The 17,143-nt window shown below is 43.1% G+C and overlaps 1 protein-coding gene across 1 annotated transcript in view; it reads left to right on the top strand.

The window, feature by feature from the left end:
- Positions 1-11,928: 11,928 nt before the first annotated feature.
- The window catches only part of VWA3B (von Willebrand factor A domain containing 3B), a 65,471-nt gene continuing 60,256 nt past the window's right edge, over positions 11,929-17,143 (top strand). The window contains exons 1-3 of the mRNA XM_064143532.1: positions 11,929-11,943; positions 14,048-14,134; positions 15,702-15,920. Coding sequence (XP_063999602.1) covers positions 14,095-14,134; positions 15,702-15,920 — 259 coding nt within the window. The 5' untranslated portion in view covers positions 11,929-11,943; positions 14,048-14,094. The remainder of the gene's footprint in view (positions 11,944-14,047; positions 14,135-15,701; positions 15,921-17,143) is intronic.

Raw genomic sequence — 17,143 nt, 5'->3', positions numbered from 1 at the left:
TACAACAAGTGTAGAGCCTTACATGTGGAAACAACCTCATGTACTGGCATAGGTTGGGGACTGACCTGTTAGAGAGCAGGAGAGTAAAAGGACCTGGAAGTCCTGATGCACAACAGGATGACCATGAGCCAGCAATGTGCCCTTGTGGCCAAGAAGGCCAATAGCATCCTGGGGTGTATTAGAAGGGTTGTGGTTAGTAGGTCTAGTAGGTCTGAAAACATTCAAAACCTGCCTTCTGTGTGACCTACTCTGGTTGATCATGCACTGTCGGGGGGGTTGAACTAAATGATCTTTTAAGGTCCCCTCCAGCCTCTAACATTCTGTGATAATGTGGCCGTTTGAGCTGATCCTCTAGCTCAGACATAGGGGAGAGATGAACATTCCAGGGATAGGCCACATAAATGGCAACAATAGATAAATTAATATAATTTCATTGGAGCATCAAGAACTTAATGTCTAGAAGCACAGTTTGTTCTCCCCCTTCTCCTGCTGGCTTCTGCTGCTGCAGCTTCGCCTATCTTCCCCGGCTGCTGTTTTGGCTACTGCTGCTTCTGCTGCTTCGCTGCCGCTTGACCCCTTCCCCATCTCCCTTAAGGTTATTGTATTGTTTTTTTTTTCCCTTCCTTCCTTCTCTAGTTATTATTTCTCTTTACATTGTTATACTTATATTATAAGAAAATACAATTTCATCTTTCCCTGACTTTCAAAAAGTAGGGGGGTTTGTGTTGTGAATTTTCTTCCCGGGGGAGGGATCAGCCCAAACCCGGGACAGATAATAAAGCACTTTTTTTGTTTGTTTGTTTTGTTTGGTTTTTGTTTGTTGGTTTGTTTTTTTTTTGTTCTCCCCTAATGCTATTAATCACTTATGAAAGCCCTTACAAAATGCACTTCCCTGATGATACAAAACATCCCATCCAGCGTCAATTCTCTGACACTTTCCTAGTTCTAAACCCACATGCACTCAAAATCCTCATCTGCAGGGCCATGTGTACAGATGTCACTAAATACAGCTCCCTTTGTGGTTACTACAGGATAATATGTGTCAGTGTCCTTTTCAGACATCATATATCAATCCCAGCAGAGGAACTAAGACCAAGCTATAAATTACCTGCACTATCTCTAGGAAGTATATCCTGCCGATCGTGACAGCTTGGGATTGAAATGTCAGCAAGTACTTCATGGAAGCTGTTATCTATGGATTATGTAATAACTCTGTACTTATGAAAATATGCTGTAAAGAGTTATTCAGATTTGAGAATTATTATCTTAATTATGCTTAGACAGGAAAAATAATTCCAATGCACTGAGGCTACTGATCTCTTCTGAATGAGCTCACTGGTAGTAGAATATTTTAAAGTGCTTTAAAGTGAGAACAGTGCTTGTGGGAGAATTTCTTGCGAACAGGACATGGGCTGGTAAGCAGTAAGCAAACCTGTGCTGCAAAGTGTCCTTGAGTCCATCTCAGACTCAGGATACCAGGCACACGCAGCTGCATGGCAGAGCCAGCCAGCTGCAGGGGACGGACTATACAGGTTGTTTTGATACAGATTGACGTATTTGATACAGATTGACCACACACATAACCTTGAGCCAGTCTGTACTTTCCACATGTACCAATCTCAAACTAAGTTAGTTGTGCACGCCTCTTCCAAGTAGCATATAAGCTGCTGTATTGCCTCAATAAAGCGTACTGCTTGCAGCTAGCTCATATGGAGTCCTCTCATCAGTACCCCGATCCTCCCGCCTCCGCTGGCTTCCCGCGGCCACCAGTGCTGAAGTTATTTAAGCAGAAAGTCCTGCCTAGAAGTATTCTAAGCAACATGTCCATCACAAATGTAGTACAGAAATATGTGGAAACGAAACGGTGAAAAAACATGCCTTAGTTGCATAATGCATTCATTTCCCTGTATTAGCAAAATATTGTGCAGGATTGTTGTGATGGTTTGGGCTCTTACCCGCCCCCCCCACACTTTTGAATTTGCCCCAGCTAACTCAGACGGCCTCTGGGAATATAAATGAAGCTATTTATTTTACAGCAGCAAATATACAAGCAGCTATTTACAATATATACAGTTATATACAGAAATATACAAAGGATAAACAATACAGAAGCACAACTCCCCCCCCAGAAACCTGAGTCCCCAGGAGGAGCTCTCAAACCACCCCAACACCTTCCCTTGCCCTCTCAACCTTACCCCAGGTCTCAGAAAAGAAGAGAGGTGCAGCCAAGAGGTTAGGGAGCAAGTTAAGTGGGAGCAAGGTTAATGAGATGCAGCTTCGTCAAAGCCCAGAAGCAAAGTGAGAGACAAAATGGAGAATGTTTACTTCTTCTTCCCAGAACTCTCAGCGAGACTGTGAGAGAAGTTGACATCACCATTGTTTCCCCTCTTCATAGCCCCTTATCTACTTTTTCTCGCCAAAACATTCTAGTTTGCTTCAAACTAGCACAATTGTATGAATTCTAAAACTGTTTCGTGTTGTTAAAATACAGCAAACTATTTTTAAAATACAGTATTAATTGGTTAAATATCCCCTGCAGAACCTTACGTAACTCATATAATGTGTATCTGCCCATAAAGAGAAAGATAATCCCTAAATTTTCTTCTACATTTTGTAAATGATACACTAGATATTCCTTCTATATGAAATACAGTGTACATCCTCCTGCTGGGTAAAGAATTGTCATCTATGATATATTTCTTTTGGCTAACTAACCAGTATGAATGCCTTCATTATTATGAATGAATACAGAGTAATTCACTTATTGTTCAAGACACTAATCTTGATATAAACACAGTAACTGGGTATAAACGTTGCTTCCAGGATCAGCATTTATCGTCTCTTGGTGTGCTAGTTTGAAGCAAGCTGGAATGTTTTGGTAAAAGAACTAGATAACAGGCAGTTAAATGAAAACAATTGATGTCAACTTCTCTCACAGTCTCGCTGAGAGCTCTGGGAAGAAGAAGTAAACATTCTCCATTTTGTCTTCTCTTCTGCCTTTGCCTTCAGACCTGGTCACATCTCATTAACCCTGCTCCTACTAACCTTGCTCCCTAACCTCCTGGCCACACCTCTCTTCTTCCTGAGAACTGGGGTAAGGTTGAGAGGGCCGGGGGAGGTGTTGGGGTGGTTTGAAAGCCCCTCCTGGGGACTCAGGTTTCTGGGAGGGGAGTTGTGCTTCTGTATTGTTTATCCTTTGTATATTTCTGTATATAATTGTATATAAGTGTATATATTGTAAATAGCTGCTTGTAAATTCTGCTAGCTGTAAATAAATTGCTTCATCTATATTCCCAGGGTCCGTCTGAGTTAGCTGGGGCAAATACAAAGTGTGGGGGGGCGGGTAAGAGCCCAAACCATCACACTTGGTAACTGATGTTGGACTGATGCTACATTTGCAAATGGAAACAAACCTTTTTTCCCCCTTTTATTGGCTAGCTTTGCAATCTCAGTTTAAGATTCAGGAGTCAGCTTTGAGACCATTCCTTTCGGCACGTAATCTCCAGCAGCTCAGGTTTGGCAGAACTGAGGCCCTCACCCACACTTTTGGTCTCACCTCTCTTGCTGCCTTATGGAGGGCTGGTGCAGAGATGAATGGTAGGAGCATGGTGAAATCTCTGCAGACCGCTGCATCTGCAAACAGATTCCTCTCTCAGTGAGGCACATGAAGATGCCCACACAGGTCTGAGCCCACTGGCAGGGCCACACCCACCCACCATTCACATAATTTCTATAAGTTGGAGAAGATGGAGAAACCATAAACATTTCCTACGTGGCAGAGGTGCAAGCTAGCATGCTTGGCCTGAGCAGCCAGAGCATAGGGGTGTATGGAGGGATGCCTACCCACCTCTCCACTGGTTTGTTGAGAAGGGCAGGTGACTAGCTTTGATTAATTGCCCATTTCACAGGCGACTAAAGTCACATAAGGCAAATGCTCTTCTGTGGGCCTAAACGACCAGCAGGATGCCACCTGCAGTTCTCATCTTCAGTTAGCCCTTTTGGTAAGCCCATGATACTAGACTCTACATGAAAGAAAGGCATACTATTTGACTTAAATAACTTCAAACTGATGCACTGCCCTTTGCTGTGTGTTTAATGGTTGAAGAACAAACAAGTCAGATAAAATTTACCTAAAATGGAAAAGCCTGCTTTCACAGCTGTCCACAGTAAAGTACCCAACCTAGTCTACACTACTTTCATTTGCACATTGAAGTGTTGAATCTACTATTACATAATACTGTATGCCTTGCAGGATGGTAGCAGGGTATTTTGGGGAAGCTCCTATTCCTCTGGATTTCCCTCCCCTGTCTCCTGTTGTGCTTGTTTTCATCTGTAGCTGCCTTCTTGTGCCAGTTTGAAGGAGGGTAGAATGTTTTGGTGAGAAGAACTAGATTGCAGGCTGTGAAAGGAAAACAATGGTGATGTCTACTTCGCTCACAGGCTTGCTGAGAAGTATGGGAACAAGAAAAAAAACCATTTGGTAACACACACTCGGCACCATTTTATCTCTCTCACTTGGGCTGCTGGCTGAGCTGCATCTCTCTCCTAACCACACCCTCCATTTTGGGCTAACCCTCTTTGCTTCTTAACCTCTGGCCAAACCTCTATTCTTCCTTGGGACTGGGGTAAGGTTGAGAGGGGTAGGGGAAAAGAGAAGGGGTGGTTGAGAGCCCCTCCTGGGAACTCAGGTTTCTGGGAGGGGAGTTGTGTTTCTGTATTACCTTTTTATCTTGTATATTTCTGTATATACTGTAAATATCTGCTTGTATATTGTGCCAGCTGTAAATATAAGCTTCATTCATATTTCCAGAGCTGTCTGAGTCTAGTCTGGGTGATTTCTAAAGTGTGGGGGGCCGGGAACACCCAAACCATCACACTCCTGCTCACCCTCATGCAGCCTCCACCTGAAGCAACCATTGCTTCGGGGACTTGGGCTTACAATTCCTTATTTGGTGCTTCTCTTACTCCACCCTTGCTATTGTTTTGGCAGTAATACAATAATACTACTGTATCTCTTGTCTAGGCTTGATTAGAAATCTTAACATATCCACTTTGATTTGCTATTGTCATGAAGCTCCTCTGTCATCTGCTATACAGGATGAACAACTTATTTTAAAAAATAACAATTAGTTGTCATTTTTCTGGCATTCCCAGAATTCCCTGTTCTCATAGATTTAGTTACTCTAAAAAGGATTTCTTGTGAATGCCTATGGAAGGCAGATAATACGATAGAAATGTGTGTAACACACTGGCAAGCATTTAAGACAATAAAATGCAGTAACAGAATTCCTTGTGCAGGCACTGATGTTTTGATTTCAGTGTGAATGGTAGGGTTGTGGCACAGCTAGATTATTGTGGTACTATACAGATAGAAACACTTAAAACAACCTGGATTTTATAAAGGCTATTTTCATTATAAGTGAATGTCCTTTGAGTTGGATTCAGCCTCTAGATGCTATCAAAAAATTGCTTCCAACCTAGCTGGAATCTCAGGGACTCTGGTGTAGCTTGATGACTTTGGCACACACGACCTCTCTTCACCCTTTCACACCAGATACTACCAGAAGGATTTTGGTATTTTTGATGACACTTGCTTCATTTGCACAATTGTCATTTATTACCAAACCAACACTGAATCTGCTGGTTTCCAGAAGCCACTGCCTGGCCTATTACTGTTGCTCCCTAGTGCCTGCGATAAGCCAAAACTTCCCTTACTGAAGGAGACTGTTCATTCTCTATCTTGCCTTGGAAGAATGAACTTTTAGCTTGGGTTTATCCTAGTGTATGCAGCTTGCTAAGTCATTTACTACCTTTTAACAATTTCTGCAGAATATTTGTTATATTTTAAAGCATTCAAGTAATCACAGAACCATGGAATTACTGAGGCTGGAATAGACCTCCGAGATCATCAAGTCCAGTCTATAATCTAACACCACCACACTGACTAAGAGACCTCCAAGATCATCCAGTCCAACCTATCACCCAGCCCTATCCAATCAACTAGACCATGGCACTAAGTGCCCGATCCAGTCTTTTCTTGCACACCTCCAGGGACGGTGCCTCCACCACCTCCCTGGGCAGCCTATTCCAATGCCAATCACTCTCTCTGTGAAGAACTTCCTCCTAACATCCAGCCTAGACCTACCCCGGCACAACTTGAGACTGTGTCCCCTTGTTCTATTGCTGGTTGCCCGGGAGAAGAGGCCAACCCCCATTTTGCATCCTGAATTTGCCTGGAGAGTTTACCAGGAACAGGCTCCAAATGCCTGCCTGCAGTCGCCCTGCATCACCCCCAGTGTGACACTGCTGAGACTGTGTACACCTACCTGCCACTGAAAGTCTTCCTGCTAAGACTACAAGTCCTGGAGATACACAGATCATCCAGAGGAGCTGGGGACAAGGTCAGGGATTGTCTGCCTCCTTTCCAGAAGCCTGGGAGAAATCAAGTCTCAGAGGCCAATCAGACAGACTTCCACCTGCTTTGGGTACTGCCTGATTTATAATTTTGTGAGTAAATACTTAAAAGCCTCTTCCAGTATAATATTTGTGTTTGCCACTTTAAGAAACAAGTGATGTAGTTTTGCCTGTGCCCTGCCTGTGTAAATTTCCAACCTGTGCGTTGTTTTTTGAACCTGTGAATAAGTTTCTGGTGAGTTTCAATGTTAATAAACAGTTTTCACAGTTATTAACAATCATTGCCTGGATATCAAAATTAATACAGATTATTACTTGTGCATAATCCTTCACAGCCTGCTAGCATGCTTTTGTGCTTGTGCAAGCAGGTTACCTGGAAAGAGATTTATGTGATACAGGTAAGACAATATTGCCCCAGGGCAGTGAGGAATCAGCAGCCTTTTGTATCTTTCATCCTCTGTTCCAGAAGACAGGAACCGTGTGGAAGCCAGAGAGTGGCAAAATTTAATGTACAGCACCTGTCTTAAAACACAAAGGTCATCATGCAGAACCACTGTATGTTTTTTAATCAAATTCTGATCAATCTGTTACACACTGTTCCAAGTTGCATTGCTTCTTCAGAGACAAGCTCCTCTCCGTTAACACCTGGTCACATTACTTGTGGTAACTGGAAGACACAAACCGACAGGGATGGAGAAGGTTTTGTTTATCAGTTTAGAAATACTTTTAGGCAGATCCAAAGAAAATTAAGGAAAAGAGAGGGAAAAAACCCACAACAACAACAGCAAACAAAGCCCCAGAATAGTATGTGCTTCGTCAGCTACCATACTTCTTGCAAGACTGCACATGGCCGATTCAGGGAACAAGAGAGGATGATCTGGATGAGGGGACTGAGTGCACCCTCAGTACATTTGCAGATGACACTGAGCTGGGTGACTGTGCCAATCTGCTAGAGGGTAGGAAAGCTTTACAATGGGATCTGGAGATGCTAGACGGATGGGTCAAGGTTAATTATATGAAGTTCAGTAAGGCCAAACGCCAGGTCCTCCACCTGGGACACAACAACCCCATGGTAAGCTACAGACTTTTCGATATGTGGTTGGAAACCTGTGACTTGGAGAGGGACCTGGGGGCACTGGTTGACAGGGGACTAAACATGGCTCAGCAGTGTGCTCAGGTGGCCAAGAAAGCCAGCAGCATACTGGCTTGTGTTAGAAACACTGTGGCCAGCAGGAACAGGGAGGTGGTCAGCACTGTACTCAGCACTGTCCACTGTCGAGGCCACATCTCAAGCACTGTGCTCAGTTCTGGGCTCCTCACTACAAGAGGGGCATTGAGGTTCTGAGGTTCATGTCCAGAGAAGGGCAACAAGGCTGGTGAAGGGCGTGGAGCACATGGCCTGTGAGTAGTGTCTGAGGTAGCTGAGGTTGTTCACTCTGGAGAAGGGAAAGGTAAAGAGAGATCTCATCACTCTACAATTACCTGAAGGGAGGCTGGAGCAATGAGGGGACCAGACTCTTCTCTTTGGTGTCAAGAGACAGGAAAGGGTTTCAAGCTGTGCCAGGGGAGGTTCAGGCTGGCTGTTAGGAAATATTTTTTCACAGAGAGGGTTATCAAACATTGGAATGGTCTGCCCAGGGCAATGGTGGGGTCACCATCCCTGGAGGTGTTTAAGCAGCGTGTGGGCCAGGCTGTTAAGGACATGGTTTAGTGTTGACCCTTCAGTGCTTGGTCGAGGGTTGAGGTGTCTTTCAACCAGATGTTTCCTGTAATTCTGTGACTATGTAGAGAAGACATGCCCAACTCAAAAACATGGGTGGGCTGTTGAAAATAACCAGTTGCTGGCTTCTGTGGGAAACATGACTCTTTCCTCAAGGTCTGAAACTAGACTTTTAAACATCGGCACTAGACATTCACAAGAGATGCCCATCATTTTATTATTATTCTGTGACTAACAATTTAGTCCTACAACTACTACAGCATCACTAGATCTATGTGCACCACTGACATTAGCCTCCTACTCTCATACCTTCCTTCTCCAGTGCAGTGCTCCTATGATATGGGACACACAGTTTATTCAGCACACCAAATTTGTTACGCAGATTGTGGGGCAAGGGATAAGAAGCCCTCATACACATCACTTCTACCATGCTGGTGCAGCCCTTCCTTATTTTCCTGTTGCATGTGCACATGTCTTAACAGTGGATTCCACTTCTACAAATTAAATTCTTGCTTTTCCCTGCCATCACACTGGTCACACAGCCCTTAGCTCTCCTCCTGTCTCTAGCTTTTCCCCCTACCGTTTCAGTTCATCCTCATTTGCCCTTTCCCATGCCTCCCTTCACCCTCCACTCTCACACTACACAATGCCTATTTTTTTTAATTTCATGACACCTCCCTGTAATGTCCTCGCTGAGAAGTGTGCTTATTTGTTTCTCAGTTTAGACAGATTGATGTACCGAGGGGCTGTAAGTCAGCTGTAGGCTGCACAGTTCTGACATGCAAAACTTAAAGATATGTATTAGAAAAACAAGAGACATTTAAGGAATATCTAGAAATTTTAAATATTTAAGCAAATGTACAGTGCAATGCTATATGGATGCAATTGTTTGCTCTAAATCCAGATCTTCTGTTCAGTCCTGCCTCATTTGCCCACCTTTCAGACAGGAATAGGCAAAATCCCAGTCTTACCATACACCACTGCTGATACCAGGATCAGCTCTTCTATGGCTAGCTCTCTTACCTCTGACTTTTGCAAACATACTATGAAGACATTTTTTTATGGAGGCTCTTGAAGTGTGAAAACAACATACCTGTGAAAGGAGTATTTAATATATTTAATTTCTATTAATTTCTTTTCATGCATTTTATACTCTGTGCTGATAAGCTGTTTTTTAGATGTATGCATTTATTCTGCAGGCAATCAGTAAGAACAGTACTAACTTGGCTTCAATCCAGCTTGCCTTTGTTTTTGGTGTGTTTTTTTTCTTGTTAGTTGTAGTGGTTTTTTTCCTTACCTCTTGCAATTGATTCTCATCTCTCTTTAAGAAGGCATTAACAGGAAGCATGACACCATGAAGCAGGATGTATGACAGCATTAAACTTCCTGGTGTAGCTCCAGTCTTTTAGTGTTACAGCCATAAGCATCAGTGCCATAAGCATCCTTGCTGTTCCCATGTATCATCATAAGGGACTATCTGTTTCTTAGCACAGTAGCAGTTAGATTAGATGCACCATGTACAAAGCTTTGCATGGATAAAGAAACATTGCAAATTCACATTAAATGAGGTTTTAATTATCTGTAGAAAATAAACCAACAATCACAATATCCTACAAGATTGGGTTTGTTTTTTTTAATGGAACACATGAGAAAAAAAAAATCTATTTTATTTTTAAATGGTTGAAAAAGAAAAACCTAACAGTTTTATTGTTGTTAGCAGCAATAGAGGAAACGCTAACACTGCTGATTTTTAGACGTGAGAAAAACTGATCAAATGTACTTATTGACAGATGAAATATTCCAGATTCAGTACCAGTACAAAGTCATGCTTGCTAACGCAATCTTGAGCCTGCATTACATTACATTCTCTAATGAATGACTTAATAACATGCTTTCCTCCCATCAATATCGCTTTGTCATTCAGACTAAAGGTCAGATGATGGAATGCCTCAATTTTTATCACCCCCGTACATGGAGTGGATTCTTACTTCCCAGCTACTTAGAACCCTGTCCTCCTTTATCATTCAGCCTTGCCTCATTCAGCAGGCAGAATTCAGAGAATACATTTCTCACTTTACACAAGTTGCAGAGTGGGCAGTGGTCAAGGCAGGCTTCCACGCAAACAAGGAACACTGTTTATGTGACTTGCAGAGAGCATTTTAATTTCCTAAGAACTTAGGTACCTAAGATCAGTTGATGATGAAGCCTGCAGGAGCTAAAGGAAGCTTTGCATTTCCCACCCTTTGCCCCAGGGCCATCAGGTGGTTGTACAAACCTTGCAATTCAAAGTATTATAAACAATGTTTTCTTGCAACACTTTCTGTTTAGTGTGGCCAAGCTTGGAGTGAAGGTTGCTTGCAGACTTCAAGCATAGAAAGCTAGAGCACGTATAATCACAGTAAAAACCCCAACAACTTGTAATTACTACATTTAGGCATAAGAATAAAATGAGTTATTCTGTGTAGTGAAAAAAAAACCCTACCCAAGAGAGGCATTGAATGTTTGATAAATAAATTGTGTTCCTGGAAGCAGCGAAACAAATCAAGAGATTGGCTAATGTGGTTTTGGAACATATACTTATGAATCTATTGCACCTGCACTTTCAAGAAAAAAATTAACCCCACATACACTCCCAAAGTACAGGTCTCTGAAGAAACCTGTGCTATGGCAGCTGCAGTGTCCTAAAGGATCCAGAGAACATTCAGTACCTACTATCTTTAATTGTGTGACGGGAAACCGTTTCATGCCTGAGAAATGCCTTTTCTATACCTGAGGGGAAGAGTTGTGCAATTCTGAATGAGTTGCTATGCCTAGGCTCGTTTTTAAACCCTTGATACCAATTGTATGAGGAGATAGAGCTCTGGAATGCCACATTCCCATCCCAACTGGATGCCTTATATGGAATATTTCTTTCCAATCACTGTTTACCCAAGCCATCTCAAAGAGCTGAAGCCAATGCTTTGGTGTGCCGCAGAACAGCCTGGTGCCTGCAGGTGTGTATTTCCATCTGAGTATCAACATGCAGATAAGACTGGCCTGTCGATCCTGTAAAGCAACTGATCTTTTATTACTTAATGACTGCAGAATAAACCAAAGCAAAACAGAAAAGTGCTGAGCTCAGCACTGTTTCTTAGCTGGGAACTCTGCTTAACACTTACAACCCAAGTACTGCAAATACAAACAGTGTATTGGCTGTCAGACATGAAAGGGAGCATTTTAATATCAAGTTCAGGTTATGAGGCACATATTTTTGTATATTTTAATACGCTAGAAAAAAAAACGTTTAGTTTGGCTGCCTGCAAGCATGCCAATTCCCCAGCAGCACGTATTGCTCCTCTGCCTTAAACAAAGGACACGTGGCTGCTCCTGGTATAGATACTGTCAATGGCTGAGTCTAAATTAAGACTTAACAAGACCAGAAGACTGAAATTCACTATGTAGAGATTTATGTGACTCTCCAGGTTGGCTGGTGTATTTTTGGGTTCTAAATAAATGGATGCGTGGCATTTCGGTGGCGTCTGTTGAGAGTGCGTTTATTCCGCGTTTACCTCCACGCAGTAAGCCGCACACGGCAGCGCTCCTGCACTGTGGCCCCGCGTACAGCCCTCGCCCATCCCCGCGTCCCGCCCGTGGGCAGCTCTGCTCTCATGCTTTTCCTCTTGCCAGCCTTTTCGGCTGGGGCGCGGGCCCGGCGGCTAAGGCCGTGCCGTAGCAACTCGCCGGTCTCCAGGTCAACAGCGGGACGACGGCAGCGGCGGCGACGCCGTGCCGGGACGGGCGGGCGGGGAGGGCGCTGCGGCCGGAGGCAGGTGAGCGCGGGTGGGTGGACAGAGGTGCCGGTAGCCAGCGCCGCGGGGCAGGGGTAGCTTGGCAGCCGGGTCGCTAAGGGGCAAAGGGAGCCGTAGCGTCCCCAGCGCCACGGGTTCTGTCCAGTCTCGGCACTGGCGGGCAGGCTTGGGGGTGTGGCGCTGACCCCTAGTCCTTTACCCCAGGGGCCACAGCTTCCCTGCCCCGCCCGTTCCCATGCAGTGTATCTGGAGACACGGTCGATTATCTCAGCTGTCGACTGTGAGGTTGCACCGCTGCTACCGCTTGCCAGCGCTGGCAAATGACGTAGCCGTGACTCACCCCAGCTGGCCCCGCTGGCCATGCGGCCGTGCCCCGTGCTCCTTCTCTTCCTCAAGCACCGCTGTGATTTGCTGTGACACCCTCGGCCCCGTTTCTGCAACAGGCAGCTGCCCACTTCATCCCTCCACATGCTTTTTTTTGTCCGAGGTCTGGAGGTTGAGGTGTTGTGAGGCAGCCTGTTGGGATGTAATGCACGTGGACTTTCACATGTGAGGACAGCCTGGTCATATGGCCTAGGCAAACACTACCCTGGCTGTTAAAAACTCAGAGCACTGTTGGGTGAAGGTTTTAGCTGACTGTTTGTGGTGGCCAGAGTGGAAAGGTAGAGGTTCCCAGATGAACTGTTGTTCACCTTTCAAAAATAACCTGTTTTGATACAGAATTTGGGCTGACAGTTATCCCAGCTCTCTCTGAACTCTGCTTTCCAAAACTTGAGGTAAACTCACTGTTTCTGTTGGAAGTCACTTTATCTCCTTTCAAATGCTTTTCATACAGTGCCAGCATTCCAGGTGCTGTTCAAGCAGCTGGTGGTGGTGCTGGAAGGTAACACAAAGGAAAATCAGTTGCAGTATCCCTGGGCGTCTGGAGAGTGAGATAACACTTGAGATTTGTTCTCTGATGGAGGCTGCTCCTTGAACTGTGTCTTAGTTGTCTTACGGTTGAGAGCACTGTGGTTCTGTGATGCAGCCCGACAGAGAAACAACACAAGTCTGGTGGATCACTATGGCTGTTTACTGTGGCTACTGTCTGCCATGGCTCTTCCATGGCAGGGGCTCCTTTTGACTGCACTAACACCTAGTCCAGGCTAATGAGAGGCATCTTCTGCACAACAGAACTGTGGATCTGGTGCAGAACAGAACCCTGTTTTTTTAAGTCCTCCTTACCTTTCACACTACTCATGTCTTTCTTCATGAGCAGGACAAAGACTGGAATGATTTATGTTTCCATATAGGTATTCAAACCTATATAAGAGGAATAAATAGTATGTTCGGTTCTGCAGTGAAGAAAGAGTGAGTGGGCTAAAGTTCTAGGTTGTGGTTTTATTCTGCTTTTGCTTTTCTTGTAAGAAAAAACTGCTTAATGCAAATAGCTAGTCCCTGACCTGCTAGTAATTCATAAATATTCCTCATTCATTCAACCTATTTATCAAAAGAAGAATCAAGTAAAGGGCAAAACGTGATTCAGGGTATGTGCTACCTGCTTCATCTGGTGTTTTCTTTTCTATTCATATGTTGTGTCTTATTCACAGTTGGGCCCTATATACGTACACATACATGTCAGTGTACATGCCTAATTCTTCTTTGTGCATCATCTTGTAGTCTTACAGGCAAAGTTACGAATCTCTTCACAAAACTGCATCTCATGTAGTCCCAGGTTTAGTCATAAGTTGAATTATAGCAAAAGTAAGGTGTAAAGCAAAGCAATAAGTATACTACATCTGTCTGACAGCAGGCCAAACCACCGCATTAATTTCCTAGCATATCCGTGTGGAAGCTTCTTCATTGTCTCTTTTCTTTATGATAATGGATAGATGGAAGCAAGGGAAACCATAGTACCAATTTCCCGTTTTCCCACTTGTGAGTGTGGGGCTCCCTGTCAAATCTGACTTCAGCCTTTCTTGAAATCAAAATTAGCAGTTCTTTTTCATTTATAATTTTGTATTCCTCAAGGAAAATCTTGATCTCAGCCTTCTGCAGTTTATTACTGCCTGGACCTGTGGTGCTGATCTCCAGTTCATGTCAATCTATGATATTTTAGGTTTTTTAAAACATAATAATTCCTCAGGTTTTAAAGAAGAAAACAAAGAGGAGCTGCCAATCAGAAGACTTGCCATGAGTAGTAATCCATATAAGAGACTTGCCTGGAGTGATGGTGAGTATTTCCAGACTGTTTTTGCATAGATTCCATGTTGTCCTGGATAACTTGCAGTTTCCTGTGCAGCATTGTGGTGTGCTGTGTGCAAGCCATTCTGAATCTCTGTCACTGTCACCTGTGCTGTATGTGGGGTGCTGTGCTAGTGTTTCTGCATTTTTGGAAGAGGAAACTAGGAATGACCACTCAAATGACTTTAAATACTACCTGACTATATACAAAGCTCAAACAGCTGCAAACTTCACCTGTCTCACTCTAGAATAAACATCTGTCACTGGTGCCAGCCTATACAGACATGCCAGCCCAGTGCTCTGCTTGTATGACTGATGACTGTAAAAAAGCTGGTTCCAGTGTGCATCATATAGAAGCCTACTGTCACTGAAAGATGATTTCTGAAGATATAGTCTCGTTTCCTTTATATATTATTAATTGGGGAACAGTCTTTCTAATGAACCTTTGTAACCAGGTCAGTTCTTCTAATAACTGATCATAACAGAGAGTTCTGATTATATTCCGAACTAGTCTGAGGGTTATTTTTTAGTCATGAAAGACAAAAGTACCCTTCTTCATATTTTGAACCACTTTGATCCATGTAGTAGATGTGCAGCCAGCTTACAGTATATGGGCAATGGAGGACCATGATACTCCAGATAAAGTGGGTGCTGGGGAAAACAGAAATTGAAAAAGCCTACAGAAAGTAAACTTAGATACATCAACAGTATTTAATCAACTAGAGACAGCTTAGCTCATGCAGAGTATTTTGAGAAACACGAAAGTCCTCCTAGAACCTCTGTACTGAAGACAGAGGCATTACCGTTGTGATCACTTTCATTTCTGCCTCAACCACTCTAGGCTCTGGGCTGCCTCTGCTGCCTGTGGCAAGTGGAGCTAGCCCAGCCAACCATACATGAGTGCTGAGATACGGTCATTGTTCTGTAGCACATAGAACTGGACCTTCATGTCCGTGATTTCCTGTGCGTGCACATGATCCATCACAGCCTGGAGCAGATACTGCCAGAACCATTGTTATAGACTTGAGGTAAATGATGTGAGGAGAAGGAGTTTCATCAACCTTGCAATAAATCAGGATCTGCTACTGGCACTGCTGTTGCTTATGGTAGGAGTTCAACATGTAATTGTTAAGGAATCCTTATGTGTTGCATAATACATCTAATGTGTAGGTAGCAATTGTCTTGACAATCTGTGAATGTCTATTATGGGTCCTGACTGCCAAGACTTTGGAGGGGTGTTCTGGGACCTAGAAGAATTGCCATTTGGCAAAATTGACTTACATTTCAGAGTTTGGTTTACAGTATGCAAGGGACAATTTCTTTAATGAATTGATGGTAAATGCATATAGATTAATAAAAAGACATAGCGTCAAATAGACATGTAGGACTGAGAGCAGCTTTCCAGATGAAGAACATTTTTCAATATAACAACAAAAAACAAGAGATGAGTGATGTTGTCAGAGTAGCACAAAATACAGTTAAATAAAGGAGACAATTTGAGTGAATTGCTTCATTAAAATATAAATTGGTATTTCCCTCATTTGTCCTCATAACAGATGGCTTTGATTCAAAGCACAGACAAGATCTCAAAGATTCCAGCGTGACCCACAAGAAGAAATCAAATGAGAAGGGAAGGAGACTGGCAGTCAGTCAATGGGACACAGATGTACAATTCCTTGTTTCATCTTCTAAATGGCTTCAACTTCATGGTCTCAAAAGAAACAAATTGTCCCTATCCCAGATTTTGTCACAGATTGGATTCCAGCACAGGAAAGGTATAAGACAAACCAATAATAGAATAGTAATATAATCCCTGACTTTGAATAGTGTATGGGGTCATGCTCATTTTGCACTGTGATGTAGAGAAGAGATTTCAATGTTGTCTTTTCATTTTATGATAATGTCAGAAAGGGAAAATGTATCCACAGTTACTGTCCTTTCCAAGTCAGAGAACTGAGGAACTCCATTTCCTTTTGTTATGAGGAGGTCTTAAGATCTGAGCAGGGCTTTCCTTATCGACTATACTGTTGCTTTACTCTAGGCTGCAGTTCAAGTCTTCTCCAGTTTAGTTATAGCTGGGGAAGAAATCATGCTACTGAGGCTGTTAGTCTTTTTTCTGCAAGTAATATACCATAAGATCTCTCCCCATTTTTAGAGGGCAAATATAATGTATGCCATGCCATAATCTGTGATTGACTAGTCAATCATCAATGCTACCCATCCTGCTTGGGAATAGTATATTATTTCCAGGGATCCAGCTATAAAGAAGCAGTTATATTTGATAACAATTCAGGCTGCTTTTTGTGCAAAGGCTATACAAAAATGGCCCTTTGCAGTTATTCAACAACTGGAGAGGAAGACTTTGCTAATAATTATTAATCACTGGCATAACAGTGCTTTGCAGAGCGTGGTAAAGTACTCTTTTCTTTGAACAACCTGCTGCCTGAGAAGTAGAAACTGCAATTGTTCTAGGTTGCATAATGTAAGATTTAGTCTGGCTTGTGTCCATGGGTCATTCAAAGATCAACACTGCAGATCTGAAATCCTGTATGCTGTAGGTGAAGAAGAAGCTGTTAAGTGAAGTTGACGTTGTTGCAGTGCAATTTTAGGAGCAGAATGTACTCGCTTAGCAGAGCAGTGTGCTGTACAGAATATCTGCTTTGTGAAGTTCAATATTCCCACCCCTAATGTTTTTCTATCAGCAGAGATCCTGTGGATTTCTAGCTACTGAAAGAGCAGAGTGCAACCTTTTCCTCAGATGCACTCACTTCTGCACCCATTTAGTTGTGTAAGAGAGCAGCATTATCTGTACTAGATGTATTTTGTTCGATGGACAAATATTTGCAAGTCCCATCATGAGGTAAATGGAGAATACAAAAGTTTAGTTTCCTAAACCTTCATTTATTAAAGCCTCCTGTAGATTTTTTGGCCTATAAATAATCAAATGTGAGGGCTTTCCATACTTCTGACTAAACAGTCAGGGAGCAGCAAGAACAGG

This window comes from Pogoniulus pusillus, chromosome 5 (genome assembly GCF_015220805.1).
Source record: "Pogoniulus pusillus isolate bPogPus1 chromosome 5, bPogPus1.pri, whole genome shotgun sequence".
NCBI lineage: Eukaryota > Metazoa > Chordata > Aves > Piciformes > Lybiidae > Pogoniulus > Pogoniulus pusillus.
Note: the sequence above shows the minus strand (reverse complement) of the source record. Positions and strands in the feature narration are given on the sequence as shown.